Genomic DNA, 15968 nt, shown 5'->3' on the forward strand with positions numbered 1-15968 from the left:
AGTTTTCATATAAAATTTAAGCCATAAATGTTAACTTTGCTAAAATGTAATCTTGTTTTATATTTTTACTAGTACAATAATTAAATTCATAGGTTTAATAGTAAAAACAAAAGTAATTAAAATCAATCCCTACAATAAATACACGATCAGATACTGTTTGATATTTATACTTCAGATTTTGCTTGTGCGTCCCTTTTGGAGTGTGTTGTGTTTTTTTCCAACCAATCTGACCATTGTTCAATCCTTTTAACTTTAACTTGTCCAATGAGAAAAAAGGAAAAAGAAAAAACATTATCAAGTATTTTTTTTATGAATATGTATTTGGTTTTTATAATAAGAAATGTGGAGTCAAATTCGTTAAATATTAAATTTTTAATTATTAAAAAAATATTATAGTAAACTGAGATCCCATATAGATATTCGAATTTAGCATTAATATACGTAAGCATATTCGAAAATAAAAAGAAGGTAAGTTCAAATATTATTATTTGAATTTAAAATTTTAATTGGAATTTATTACGGATAAGAAATTTAGTATTAAAAAAAATCGAAAATTTCAGATAATGTCGGTTTCTGATTATTTATTTACTATGCATGGTGGCCTGGCTTTAAATTTTCACGCGGAATTTCAAATTTACAAACCATTTTGAAACCTTCCAACAATTCAAACTATAGCTTCACTCCCGCATGGCGTCCGCCATTGAACAATCTTCTTCGCGACGAAATGAAGAACAACCAGAGTTCGATTTGAGGGAGTGGGGTCTCAAAGCTCGAATCCGCCATGAAAACACTGTTTCAAGAAGATATTCGGGTTCTTATATCAGAAATTTCAGAGAAAATACAAGCTCATTTCGATCCAACTTTACCATTTCCAGCACTGCGTCGTCTCCGGGATGTTCTTTGAAAGGTTCCTCTCTTGTTCATCTTTCCTGTAAAATTTGGTTTTGGATTCAGTTTTTTATCTGAAACATCCGCATCCTTTTATTGAATTCAGTGTTGAATCTAACAACTTTCGCATCATTTTTGCAGATGGGATCGATCCTTCAACATATTCATTCACTACAGCTCTTAAAGGTGATTTCTAAATCATTGTTATTCAAAAACTTCATAGTTGTCTGACATTTATTCGAATATAGATACCGGAATACATATAAATATTTCCAATTATATTGAAAAACTTTAGAAAATTAAACACTCGAGTCCGAATAATATAGGTTTAACTTTCAAGTTGTTTTTTTGTTGTGCAGCATTGCAGGCGAGGACAGTGTATAATAGTTTGGAATGCTCACCTGAGGGATTTGCTTTAAACTCCAAGTGGAATGAAGCAGAGAAGTACATTTGCAATCCTCTTTCAGGAGAGTTTCCAGTGGAATGTTTGTCTGCAAAAACACTCAGTGGAAGGTCATTTCGCAAATTACCAAACAAAATCACCATTTCTGCTCCACTCTTTTACTCTTCAACCACACTTCAGGATGACATTGCTCACTTCCCAATTCCAGGTTTCTGAAATTCCTCATCATCTTTTCCCAGCATTTCATGGGCTTGACCAAAATAATTTGGTTCTTACCAGTTTTTTTAAAAAGATTCTACTGTTAGTTTGCAGTATTCTGTTTTTTAGAAAATCGAATTGAATATCAATGTTAACTGAACTTACTTGAACCGGTACGGTACATTGATTTTTAAAATTTTAAAATAGTATTTTTATATTTTTTTAAAATTTTTTTCATTAATTTAAATGTAAAACATTTATTTTTATAATTAAAGCGAACACTATGGTTCCGTTTGATTTCGGTTTTCTCATTATTTTTGGTCGGTCCTAAGCTGAACTGGTGAAATTGCTTGATTCAAAATTGGTTTGAAGTTTTAGTTCACCATCTGTTTGCAGAAACGACAGCTGAGAGCTTGACTAGAGATGTGGGAACTCAAAGTACTCCGCCTGCTCTCAGTTCTGGTAGTCTTACTCCTGTTTCAACCCCTTCAATCTTAGAGAGAGCAACGCATCGATGGGGAACTGTAAATGAAGATTCCCCAATCTCTAACACAAAATCAAAATCGGATGAACAGGTATGCTTTTTCATGTCTGCTGCTGTTAAACTTGCTCTTCTTTTGGGTACAAAGATGACCACAGTTCGGAAATATGGATGATTTCATGAATCAATTAAACTAAATACTACTTTTATTGGACTTACTAAGGAACTCAGCTCAACCATAAAAAGAATAGTATTCACTTTAGGATGTTCTGCTTATATCATGGACAATGTTGGGGAATTTTTTCAAGCATCATTAAGGCTTGATGTTCATTTTACTACCGTTAAAGCCCATCATAGTGTTGGTAAAAGCTATCGAACTTTAAATGCACCTGCCGGGCAATGATGTATATCGCCCGGCGCTTACTTGCAGTCAGTTACAGGCTTGCAGATATTCTTAATACTTCCACAGGACTAGAAAAGAGCTGATAAAATCCCATAGAAAGCCTGTAAAATCCCATAGAAAGCCTGCCATTTAGCTTTATGAATCTTATATGAACTGTCGGACATAAGTGACACTGCTTTCCTTTATTGTGTCGTGTGAGGCCCCAAGGAGTCACAGTCGACAAATTGTGTTGATAAAGCTGCTTGTTTAGTCCTTTTGCATGTGTTGCATACCTTATGGTGGCTTATATTTTCAAGATAAAACAGCTAGGATTGCCAGAATAGAGACATATGCTTACAGTGTGCACTTCCAAAGTGCGGGACTGTTTAACATTATTTGGTCCCCCTGCCTATTGTGGGTACATAAGCTGAGGGCTAAGGAAAAACAAAAAACAAAACTGAATAAACCAACTATTATATTTGGTTTCTCTTCATATGTTAAAATATCCTAATTATTCAAATTGAATTTATTTTACTTTTAATTAATTTTTATTTTAAATGTAAAATTAAATATTTTATTTCAGATTTAATAAAAAATAATTTAAAATATGATATAAAAATTTGATTTGATACAATTATTTATGATTCTTAATTTATTTTTTTAAATTAAAATACTAAATTTGAAAAAATCGAATTGAACGGAAAACATGTGCTGACTGTGAGTTAAGATGTTATGGCCCAACTAGCCTGTTTTTTGTGCAGATATAATTGAGCAATGTCCTTACAAGGTGGTGTTTTTTTTGTTGAGGGGGGGGGGGGACTAATCTCTCAATAGGGGTGTGGCATTTTTATGGGCACATAAACTTGCCCCTACTAGCCTCTTTTCCTGCACCAATAATTGAACTTAAATAAATATTTTAACATTTTTAAAATTTTAAAATATAAATGGTTAATAAATCAAATTTTGTGAAATATGGAATGTTTTAAATATTATTATAATATGAAAAATATATATATTTTTAAAAACATGAAAAATGTATAAATATAATTCGAAATCGAATAGCATGTATTCTCCCAAGATGGGAGACTGATATCTCAATAGGGACCCTCTAAGAATGATAAATACATGGACTCCAATTTGCTTATACAATAAAAAAAATAAGTTAAACTTAGTAAATCGTATATTTTGTGCTGTCATATTTTCAATAATTTGAAAATTTTACGAATATAAAATATATTTTAATTATTCTCTGGGTGTTATTTTACATCTTGTAGTCCTATAGTGTATCCTTACCCAAAAGAAAAAGAAAAAAGCAGCCAACTTTCCAGCACAGATTGTTGGATCTGTCTCTGATTCTTTTCCAGGGGCAGGCTTTTCAACACCAGAAACAAGAATCGGAAAACATTTTGGGATTTTTTAAAAAGTTGTCTGTTTTTTTTTTTTTACTTGAATCATCTCATTGTTTTAATGTGGATCAACCAAAGATGCTTGCTTCAAATGCCAAATCTTTAAAAGAATTCTTCAGGTTTTTTGTGTTATTTCATCCTTTTGATTGTTTATGGCTTTCAAATCGGTTGCATTTGCAACATACCCTCTTATCCAGAATCCATATAAGATAGGGATACTCATGTTTCGTGGGATATTTTTATAATAAATCTGAAGTTAATTGGGATTGGACTTTGGAGGCAAACTCCTTTAATACTGTTTTTTCCATCCACAATTCAAACTTTAAGATATTGCGTACATTTAACCAGTATTAATCATATATTTAAATATAAATAGTAGCATTTGATGTTTCAAGAATCTTTAAATATATGAAAAGCATTAAAATCAAAGATCAGACACCCTCATTTGAGTTTGAATACCATAGTTAAGTCAGCATCCCTTAGAAGATCAAAGAAGTTCCACAATATGTCAATACAAGGTAATGGTATTTTTCAAAACTTATCTTGTTCAGTCTTTTTATTTTACTTGAAGTTTTCTTATTTGCCACATACTCTAAGACGAGGAATTTACAAAGATGTTATATATATATATATTAAACACATATTTATCATCCAACAATTAAACTTAAATTCAAAATCTAATAATATAGGTGAAAACAATCGAAATGTTTATTTATCGAATTTAAACTTGAATCTGAATAACATAGGTGAAATGAAAACAATGGAAAGGTTTATTTTATCAAAGTTGGCTAACGAACTGCATGGATGAAGGCACAAATTCATTGATATAGTGGGTTTTGCAGGTTGAAGTGAAAGAAACAAAAGAGAAGAAAGAAGAAGCAGCTATGGATAAAGAAGATGATGGTAAGATTCAAATGAGAGAAAAAGATGAAGAAATGAAGTTCAATTGCTTATCATGGGTGAGAAAAAGGCAGAGAAACAAACACAAATTTACCAGCAAAATTATCTGTTTTCCTCTTCCTAAAGGCTGCTAAAGATGGTATATATGAACAATGTTGGTGGTATTCTTGAGATTCTTCATCTCTCAAAAACAAAGTTGGAAGGACAGATTGAGTGTGAGGCTGGAAATTAAACTGGGCATGTCGGATGTATTCATGTTGTTGGTGTTTAAACTGCTATAAATTTTGATATACTAATTATTCGTCTTATATATCTAATATTATATTTGTAGTATGTATTTTAATTTTTTTCAGGGATATCGTGTTAGTACATGTCTATAATAATTATGTGTTTCATTCGAGCTATAATCTGAAATTTTATTTCTTGGTTAGATCACTTGATATTATTCATTGTTTAATATAGTAATATTTATATAAAAACTATAAAATATGCATTTAGGTTTAATTGAATCTGTTAAAAATCACGAAAATTTTATTCAAACTCTACTTGTGTAATAGATAACCCAATTTTTAAACAAGATTATTGGTTTTATTATAGTTAAATTTGATGATTCATGTATTTATGTTATGTTTGACTAAGTTAAAGTAGAGATAATAATAGGGTAGTGCTTCCTTCGCCCATCTTCGCCTCATGTTTGTATGGATGTTGAAAACACACATCCATGGTTATCGGACACTACTCCATTTTGTTCCACCCTATTTAATAAAATTTTAATTTTATATTATTAAATAATGATTTATAATTTATTCGCCAACATAATTTCGTTACATATAAATCTTTAATATCATATTAACATATTTATGATATTTACCTTACTACTCTCTATGGGTATGATAATACTCTAGAATAACGTATTTTTATGTATTAATCATGTGTTTATTCTGAGCTTGATCCTACTAATTTGAGCTATTTATGTCTTTTTATTTTTTAGGGACTGATTTGGAGGCAAAAGCAAAATTAATGGACAAAAGTGTAAATTTGGAGACACAATGGGCTGATATGCGACACAGGAAAAAGATTGTGCCAAAAGTGCAAGCATGGAAAACACAAGGACTAAAAATGCAAAAAGAAGAGATTTTATTCTACAAGATTCCATTTTATTTATATTAGGATAATTATTAGGATTATTTAAATTTTAGGATTTTGTTTTAATTATCTCTATTTATTTTTAATTAAATGTATTTATCTTTTTAGAATTTAAGTTAAATTAGACTATCTCCCTAGCACTATAAATAGGGGGTGAAGTGACTCTATTTGGGTTTATCTTTTTTCTGTAAACACTCTCCCCCTGAAAGTCTAGACTTTTGTTTCTTCATATTTTCTTTCAATAAAATTCCCTTTTCCATTTTTATATTTATTTTCTTTTCCACCATTATCATGAGCTACTAAAACCTATCTAGCCGAAAGTTGTCAATATTTCCCAAAAAGGGTTCTTGAGGCCTAGAATCCGTACTTAGCCTTCTCGTCAAGTATTCATCGTTTCTCCGCACTACGGGCTGACGCTTTCGTCCATGGCCCTTAAGAAGTAAGCTTTTCAGCATATGCAAAGGCGGCCGCTTTGTATGTTTTGGAAGAATTGCACAGTCGGTTCGTTAACTTACTGCGTCAGAGGTTGGCGAGCCAAAGAGACCAAATGGCATGGGATTCGCCATTGAGAAGCGTTGATCTAGCATAGATTACTGGCTAGAGTCAGGTTTCCTAAAAATCGTAAGTCTAATCTTTGGAGCTGGTGGTCGTAGGCGTCCTCTCCACTATAACTGGCTTACTTGAGTTGAGAAGGGTCATTTAAAAGCCGAGGATTGAACCCAATGCGGAATGAGACAACTGGAGGCTAGAATCTACCAATAAGAATTTCTTTTCCTTCAACTCTCTTTATTATTTTTATTATTTTCGTAATCACAATTTCAGTCAAATTTAGATTCTGTTTTTTCATTTTTTTTCCAAATCAAATCTTTAATTCTGTTATTTTTATTTTTATTCTGTCACGCAAGTTTTCTTGGGCACGATTCTGCCCAGGATTTCGAAAAACAAGCATTCGTATAATCTGGTCCCTGAGGATTCGACCCTACTTCCCCTTTACTATTATCTTTACTATTTTACAGAGAATAGGATATTTTTTGTGCTCTCAACGACCGCATCAGGGTAACAATAAAAAATCACTATAATATGAAGAACCATTTTTTTCTAATTGTCCCTAGAGTAAAAAGGTTTTATAATATGCTTTAGTATCATGTCAAGTATTTTTTTAATTATTTTTTATTATTTTGTTATATTCTAAAAATGTTATTTTTTTAAATAAAAAAAGTTAAACTATGGGAGTATTGTTTTAAAGGAAGTATATTAAATTACTTCAATCACTATTAATGTATTACTTTTTTTTCAAAATGGGTTTGGTTTTTTCTTTTCCCAATTCAATTGATGTTTAATTAGTTCATGAGACCAATGTGGTAAAAAAAATTTATTGTTATATTAAAGATATATATAAAATTTATAAGAGATAAAATAATAATTTTAGATGTTGAATGGAATGAAACAAAATAAACATTTACCACAATTATTCCACTACGTAAATATTTGTTTTTTTAAAAAAAAAATCATTCACAAGTGAGTAGATGTAAAACATATGGAGCACACCATCTCTAAGTTAAAGTTTTTTTTTTTAACAATAATTTCATTATAGATTGTTATCATATCTACTTGTTTTAATAAAATACCAGAACTATCCATAGCCCTTCCCCAACCCTTAAATAGGAGGATAATGTGCTGCAATGCACTTGATCCCATGACCTTCTACACTAACAACAATGTTGATATCAATCGAGCTAAGATTGAATTGACATATGTTGTAGGGTATTTAATTATATTTATAACTTTTTACAAGTTAATTATTTTATGTTAGGTAAATTTTAACATGTTAATATATATATGATTAGGTTGATATTGTTTTGGGTAAACTACACTCAAGGTCACTAAACTATTAATAAGTTTACATTTTGGTCATTTAACTTCAAAAAGTTATAAAATGATCACTGAACTATTCAAAAGTTTTTATTTAAGTCACTAGATTGTTTTGGTTTTTTAAATTTTGGCTAGTGAGTTCCAAGCAGTAATTCGGTGATTAGTACAATGGATTAGTATCCATCAATGAGTAGAATAACATATCATATATCCAAGTCAATCTGACGGCCAGTTTCAAAGATCGAATAAGAAAGTTTCTTAGATTTTGATTCCCAAATTTGTAACGTTCAAAAATGTTTCATGAAAAAATTTAAACTGTAGAAGACAACGACGAGAAGAGCTTTCAATTGGTGTAGGCAATGTGAACAGAGAATGCCATACAACAACTATTTTAATTTCCCAGCGATTTAATGAAAACTTACAAATAGTTTGGTGAGTATTTTATAACTTTTTGAAGTTGAATGACCAAAATATAAACTTATTAATAGTTTAGTGACCTTAGATGGAATTTACCCTATTATTTTTCATGTTACAAATACTATAGTTTAGGGGTGAGCAAAACTTAATTTGATTCGAAAAAATTAAATTTTGAGTTAATTAAATCGAGTTATTCAAGTCAAATTGAATTTCAAATGAATAATTCAAGTTTCGAGTTAAAGTCGAGTTGAATTTAACAATTCAAATAACTCGAATAATTCGAACAACAAATTGGTATAAATACCACTTTGGCCCCTATTAATTTTGAAAATAAATAAATTAGCCTCTCTCACAACAAAAAATACAAAAAAAATCAAAATAATTTTCAAAAATTCAAAAAAAATTAAAATTAAAAATATTTATAAAAATTCCAAAATTTGTAGCTTTTAAAAAAATTTAAAAAATCTAAAGAATATATAAGAAAAGTCAAATTTTTAAAAATTTTCTAAAATAATAATTTTATGAACTAAATAAGTTAATTAATAATACTAAAGTTACTTATTTTATTATTATTTTGTTTTGAAAATGTTTTCAAGAATAATTATTCTGTAGCAAGTTTTAATTTAGTATTTTTAATTTTTTAATTTAATTCAAATGATTTTATTTGATTCAACTAAGCTCGAATGTCATTTCACTTAACTCAATTCAAAAAAATTTCAAATTAAATTAAAAAATTAAAATAAAATTAATCAACTCAATTAACTCAAATTTCTTTAAGACGCATTACTATTATAGTTAATATTTATTTGGTAGAGAATACGATGTTATGCGTACAACTCTGTCCGTGCTCACGTGCAATGCATGAATGTCTCATGTTAGTGGCATTGCTGGTGGAATTTTGCAAATATTCTTCCGTACAATTAATGCCTAACGTTTCTTTCATCAATACATTTTTTTTATATATCTTTTATTTGTTTTAATTCATTTTAGGGTAAATTATATTGATATTCATTTAATTATTCGTATATTTTATTTTATTTAATTATTTAATTATGAAAAATTAAAAAATAGTTATTTAATTATTTGATTTTGTCTTTTTATCATCTGCACTTAAATGGTTAACGGAAAAGATGATGTGACAACTTTTAAATTTAGCAAATAGCAATTTCAACCCTCAACATGTATATATTGTGTCAATTTAATCTTGATTCTAAAAAATTTAACCCTTTACATTTACACATTGTGTAATTTAGCTTTTTTTTCTGTAGTTTTGCTTTTCTTCATAGCTTTTCACTTAAAAAGCTTAAAAAATAAAATTATTAACTAAATTTGATCGAAAATGCACCAAACAAGGAAACACCCAAAATCCAAGGTAATCATTTACATTTTTTCTCAGTTTTTTAAAATTAACTCTCAATGTGATAAAGAGAAGCAAAACTAAAAAAGAAAAGAAAAAAACAAATTATGCAATGTGATGTTGAAGGTTAATTTTTTTAGAATCAAGACTAAATTGATACAATATATAAATGTTAGGGGTTACAATTGCTATTACTAATACTTGGGTGATTAACAGTGTAGTTTAACCCTTTATTTAATTATCTCTATATGTGGTTGATATTTATTGTAAGAGTTAATTGCATCAAGCATCCACAAACTACAACCTTTATTCTAAATTAGTCTCTAAATTTCAAATAATTCTAATTAATCCCTAAACTATTGAGGTCATATAAATGAGGTCATTTTGTTACTAAAACTTTTAATTCAACTGTTAAATGATATATTAAATTTTATGTGACATAGTTTAAAATGAAAATTTTAAGAAAAAATGAATATCAACAAAATGGATGTTTAAAAAATATTAGTTTTGAGGTTTTTAAAGCTTTTACAAAAGTTTTACCATTCACTCTTTTTTTAAAGTTCTATTTCTTTAGAATTTTCATTTTAAATTTAGCTACATAATATTTGAAGTGTCATTTAATAATTTTAATAAGAAAATGACTTGACTGATATAATATTGATAGTTTAATAATGTAATTATAATATTTTAAAGTTTAGAGACCAAATTAAAATAATAGTCATAGTTTATGAATGTTTGGTAGAATTAACTTTTATTTTAATAACATTTATTACATTATAATCACAAAAAAATTCATTTGATGATGATGATGATGATAAGTATGGTTTTTCATGGTTCGCATTCATTTAATTATTTTTTTGCATCAAATTAATGAGTAAAAATTTGAAAGTTAAAATATACTTCAAGTCTATATATATTTCATACATTTGAAATTTAATTTGTATACTTTTATTTTTTAAGAATTTAGTCCCTTTATTATTTGGATTTAAAAATTCAAGTTTAATTATTACACTATTAAACTCTTCTATTAAATTCATTAGTGCTATATTTTGAAATAATTAAAAAAAAAACCTCTTGGTAGCTATGTAATGGACCTTAGTTTAGCATAAAACTTTAACGGTGCTAAATTTTTTTTTAAAAAATTAAATCAATATTTTAATTAGGATAAAATATTTAGATTACTTAATAACATTATAAAATAAAATTAAGGTAGCAAATTATTAAAATTAAAATATACAAATTAAATCGTAAGTTCTATAAAGGCGAAAGTTGAAAATTCACCATTATTATAAGCTAAAAAAAAAAAGAATTTGAAAGGTTGTGACATGAGTCACATAAGGAATGATTGCATCACAAAAGGGCGAAAATTAAAATTTCAGCATTATTATAATCTAAAAAAGCAAAGGATTGGCACGTGTAACTTAAAGAATGTCGATCGCAATTTTTTTATATAATTAGGTGAAAATTAAAATAAAGAAATTAAATTACAATTTTAATAAGGATTGAAAACTAATTACTATTGTACAATTTGAGAAAAAAGAAATATACGGCGTTTTTTTTATGTAGAATATATAAATTAAAGTATAAAGAATACAAAGACCAAAACTGGAAATTTACCATAACTGCAGATTTCAAAGAAAAATGAAAAAACGGTGTGCTTGTTCTACATTCTTTTAATCTGATATCAGTAATAATGCTGTATGAAATTCATATAATTAACTGCGAAGACGATTCCTGGGTTGGTCAAGCAAAAAGTGGTGCTAGGAAATGGTAAGTTTTGGGTAAACTTTTGAGGTACTGAATAATAAGCGTTGAAGGGGGTATTCCACTACTAAATACTTTTCGAAACCTCGTGCTGATGAATAACACTGATGAACAGACCATTAAGGCCAACAGCAACAGAATTACCCTGATACTCAAATATTCTAATCCAATCCCTCTCCAGGATGATAACTTTTAATTTTATGGTTTCTTCGATGCTATGCTGCTATGTTTGTTGTTTTTATGGTAAAATTCGTTTGACAGCCCCGTCTGTGTTCACCAGTTTAGTAGCAATACTCAACTTTCATTGTATGTTATCATATGTTTTTAAAATATCCTATTTGTTCGTAACATGCCTTAAGTTTCTAATCTGATTATTAATCACACCGATTAGTCCAATATTGCTAAATATGCATCATAATAATAAAAAATGAAGAGTTCTTCCTAAGCAAAATACATTTTAGCAACCATATGAAAGATCAATTCTAGCTGATGAACAAAAAAAAAATTCAATTGTTCTAAATTTTCTTTTTCTTTTCCTTGTAACTTTAATGTCAATATAAAACGTATGCAAATTAATATATACATATATATATAATACAAAATTTCACAAGCAAAAGAAGAAATCATGATGTACTTGATGAAGCATTGTAGGTGGAATTTGAAATAAGTCTAACTTCATATAGGTTATTCTCTCCCTTCCCTGAGCCATATAAAAAAAATATTAAACAAATTTTACATAATTATTGTTTTTAGTATTTTTAATGGTTGAAAGTGGTTTGTATCTGAAAAATATATTAAATTATTGAAAATTTGACATAATTTAAGTGAAAAAATATAAATATGAAGGTCGGGTCGATAAAATATAAATCATATAAAAAGTTATGTAAGCGTAAAATTAATTTTACCATCATATTTTATATTCTATTCATGTAGATCACACACATCAAATTTTAAATAAATTAAAAATAATTTAAGATAAAAACTTTCAACTAATAAATATATATTGATAAATATAATATTCTCAATTATATAAAAAAAAATATCAGATTAAATTCAAAATTGACATGCACGATGAATGCAAATATATTACTAAATCCAATGGTTGGATAATTAAAATTTTAATACTATAAAATGTTATTTATAGCATTTTATATGTATATATGTACACAGGCAATTTCTATGGAGAAGAAAAGTGAAAACGCACCTACTTCAGCAGAGATCCCTGGTCCAAAGAACGAAGCAAATTTTGCCTAAGAAGCCATCATTTTAGTTAAAATTAAGGAATTAAAGAATAATAATGTCTTAAATTCACATACCATAACTTAATAGGTAGACATGTTCACGAGTCAGGTCACACAGCTAAGACTTGAAATTTGTTTTTTAGAACTGTTTTGGCCGATTGGATCCAGATTCTTGACACGAATTGATTAATCATTTAATATAAAAATAAATTTATTTTTACTTTATTTGATTGGCCAACACATTCATCCGTTTGGATCGCTTTTTACACTGAATGTGTTTTAATTATTTCAAGCTTGTTCACGTTTTTGGAGGGTTATAATCTATGCCTATGTTCAAATATGTTTGACACATAGAGTGTTAAACATGGAAACATCAAGTAAAATAAGAAATCAAAACAGTACGAGCATATTAGTTTACCTGTCTCTTTTCGAAATCCGACAACTCCAAAGCTTTAGCCTCAAACACCAGGACTAAACAATATTTACCATCTTCTGTGACCTAAGACATGGTAAAAAAATAAAAAGTAAAGCATCAAACATCACTTTGGAAATGGAAAGACACTAAAGTTATATTACTCGAATTTTTAGGTGTGCATCTCGAATATTAATACGAGGCGTATATTTTTCATTTATTTGGATGGTTCTTGGAGAGTCATATCCCAAACGCTTACGCAAATGTGTTGGACAAGAATACTTCAAGAAAAGGAAGAGTTGTGGTAACATATTGCCGAAATATTCTTCAGAAATCACATATGTTTATTTTATATGCCATAGGGGAAAAACAAGTTCCCATATTGGACGCATTTGCTTATTAATGTACTCTTAAGTCGTGTTCATCAAAATTGCGAATGACAAACACCAATGATATTTTCCATTTATGATCAGCAAAAAAAAAATTTCATGCTAGAGATTAAACCGAAGTTCAAAAAACTTACTTCTTCCCGGATCATTTGAAGAATAGGTGCATTTCTCCGAGGAATGCCTCCGCCCTGAAAGTTGATACAGAAAAAGAGCTGACATCAAATAACTTAAATTTGGATATAGGAAATTTTACAACACATAGCAAATTGGCAATGAATTAGGTTCGATTTCCCCCATTATATGTAGGGGTTGGTTATTGTTCAATAATTTTTGTGATAGCGTTTACAGATTAAAAAACATATTACATGTTACTTGGATTCAAATGCAAGTGTCAAATAGTGCATGTGTTCAACACTGGTATGGCCAGATATTTTAAAGTTGTTTCATGTGTTCGGAGGATCTTTAGAGATTATATCCTTATATTCATTTTTCGAATATGAGTGTCAAACATTGATACTTAAACAAAAGTAAAGAGTCAGAGTAACATAAGAAATACCAGACCAAACTGGAAAATCCGTTTCAATGCCTCATCCAAATGCTGTTCATCCCCGTAGCGATATCTCGTAACATCATTCCTTACCTAATGAAAGCTAAACAAAAGTCATTTTTTGAATAAGCACAGATGTAGTCCCATGATGGTGGACAGGTTGACAAATTCAAGTTGGAAATTGAAGATACTAATGCAACCTAATTTAGCCATTGTGCAGAGAAGCTAAGTTACTCCAACTTCGGTGTGAGTGTTGCAAATGAGTTTGGATGAAGAATCTGATTTGGAAAGTACCTGCTTAAGGATAGGAGTGGCAGCGGTTTCCCTCAACATTTGAGCATCCGAATAAGTCAAGCATGGCACCGGTTTCAGTTCTGCGTACTGTAATACAACCGACAACCGAATAAGATCATGATGAAAATGTATAGTCAGGCTTTCCCAACATAAGCCCAGACAAAGTTGAACCATCATGCATCAAGCAACTATGTCGTGGAAGTCCTAATTTCAGATATCTGAATCCACTATTTGATGAGGAAATATGAAACATAATGTTTTCAAATATCCATTTCAATCCTACTCCAAGGAAGAAAACATTTACCTTGAGGGCCATTCCGATTATTGCAAGAGGGAAGCCGTAAGTCAGCATTATCGCGGACCATTCGGATCCCGGAAGAATGTTGAAGTATGCCCCAAAACCATACCTGTATGTTCAGAATGTAACCAAGTATAAACCAAATACGCTAAAGAGAAAGAGGGAAACACCAACTGGTAAAGTACTCACGAGAGGAGCGAAATTCCAACACCGAGTCCAACAACACCAAATGAAAGCTGCAAATAAACAATTATCAATAATTATATTCATCCGAGTATAAGAAGACAAGAGAAATACACACACACACACACACACACACACACACACACACACATACATACAAACACTAGCAATTATAAGCATTATCAAACTATTTCTCTAACTAGTTTTAACTTTAAATCAGAATCAAGGTTATGAATTTCTGGAAATAGGGTAACTACGCAATATCAAGATGCCTTCAAGGTAGGCCTAGCAATTTGTATATAATACCAAACCTATACTTCAACTGAACAACCACCTCGTTCAAAATCATAAAAAGAAAAAAAAAACTCCTTTAGAAAGGAAAAAAAAAAAGATTGATTACCTTGGACAATGAGAATCCATCATCAGCGACAATGGTTTTTGCTGAATTAGGCTGAGAAGTTGAATCGGCCGCTTTTGTTATGAAAGTAAGTTTAAGACTATGGGGTCGGGAGATTGACGCGGCGGGGTGGAACTGCCGGTTTGATGGAGGCGGCGGAGATAAAAACCAACGACGGTGATTTAGGTAGTGATGATGGGAGTGGATGATTATAGCCGCCGTTGATGGTGGTGATATTGCTTTCATTTTTTTGTAAATTTCTCTGCGTTTCCCGTGAAATTACTTTGGTTTTCTTCTTCTTTTGGTTTGGAATTTGAGTGTTATTATCTTTTGGCGTGGGAATGAGAGGCTGTGGTTGGTTAGAGTCTCAGCTTCATGTTTCAACCGCCAAATTACATATGACTCTACGTGTCACTAATGTTTTTCTCTAATATTTTTTGTCCTTCACTTTTTTATTTTTATATTTTGTTCATCACTTTTAGGATCATCTTTTTCTTTTGTTTTTTATCTCTAGAATTTCACAAATTTGAATTGACCAATTCATCAATCAACACTAAAACTTAAATTCCTAATTTCAAAGGCACAAAATTCTCAAACAAATTGATGAAAAGGAAGAAAAATAAGATTGAGTTGATTTTACAGATTGATTTTAGCATTCACATTAATAGGGGTTTTATTTCATAATTACTTCAAAACCGCAATCCTTCTTAATTACTTTTCAAATTAGTGATTACCAGTCTAACCGCAAGCTAACTTCTAATATCATCTTGATTGATTTAAGTTGAATTAAGACTTGTAATGATTATTTTTGTTGATTTTGATGTATGTACTTATATCCAATCGAGAATTCAAGGAGGGGCCTTATTTTAAAAATTTGTAGAAAGGAAATGGTCTAGAATTTATTTACGATAGAAAATATGGACATCACATATATAATAAGAGTAATTACATGTTATTATTTATTATCATAATAGATTAGTTCAAATTAAAAGT

At 29.4% G+C, this 15968-nt stretch overlaps 2 protein-coding genes across 2 annotated transcripts; one reads left to right on the forward strand and one right to left on the reverse strand.

The window, feature by feature from the left end:
• The first annotated feature begins 490 nt into the window (after nt 1-490).
• Nucleotides 491-4991, forward strand: LOC107912716 (uncharacterized). Its single transcript, XM_016841024.2, has 5 exons — nt 491-907; nt 1030-1074; nt 1248-1499; nt 1886-2064; nt 4601-4991. Exons 1-5 carry the CDS (start codon nt 688-690, stop codon nt 4790-4792), a joined length of 888 nt encoding a protein of 295 aa, XP_016696513.1. The 5' UTR covers nt 491-687; the 3' UTR covers nt 4793-4991.
• Nucleotides 4992-11724: 6733 nt separating this feature from the next.
• On the reverse strand, nt 11725-15416 carry LOC107893765 (thylakoid membrane protein slr0575). Its single transcript, XM_016818851.2, has 9 exons — nt 14979-15416; nt 14585-14631; nt 14402-14504; nt 14098-14184; nt 13813-13896; nt 13391-13444; nt 12874-12954; nt 12419-12464; nt 11725-11914 (listed from the first exon to the last, which is right to left on the reverse strand). Exons 1-9 carry the CDS (start codon nt 15219-15221, stop codon nt 11838-11840), a joined length of 822 nt encoding a protein of 273 aa, XP_016674340.1. The 5' UTR covers nt 15222-15416; the 3' UTR covers nt 11725-11837.
• Between the last annotated feature and the right edge of the window lie 552 nt (nt 15417-15968).

This window comes from Gossypium hirsutum, chromosome A11 (genome assembly GCF_007990345.1).
Source record: "Gossypium hirsutum isolate 1008001.06 chromosome A11, Gossypium_hirsutum_v2.1, whole genome shotgun sequence".
Taxonomy (NCBI): domain Eukaryota; kingdom Viridiplantae; phylum Streptophyta; class Magnoliopsida; order Malvales; family Malvaceae; genus Gossypium; species Gossypium hirsutum.

Coding starts and splice junctions, on each gene's coding strand:
- LOC107912716 (XM_016841024.2), top strand. CDS start 688: ATGGCGTCCGCCATTGAACAATCTTCTTCGCGACGAAATGAAGAACAA. Junction 1,075..1,247: donor ATTCACTACAGCTCTTAAAG/GTGATTTCTAAA, acceptor TTTGTTGTGCAG/CATTGCAGGCGAGGACAGTG. Junction 1,500..1,885: donor TGCTCACTTCCCAATTCCAG/GTTTCTGAAATT, acceptor ATCTGTTTGCAG/AAACGACAGCTGAGAGCTTG.
- LOC107893765 (XM_016818851.2), bottom strand. CDS start 15,221: ATGAAAGCAATATCACCACCATCAACGGCGGCTATAATCATCCACTCC. Junction 14,505..14,584: donor GTTGGAATTTCGCTCCTCTC/GTGAGTACTTTA, acceptor CTGAACATACAG/GTATGGTTTTGGGGCATACT. Junction 14,185..14,401: donor TAATCGGAATGGCCCTCAAG/GTAAATGTTTTC, acceptor GTTGTATTACAG/TACGCAGAACTGAAACCGGT.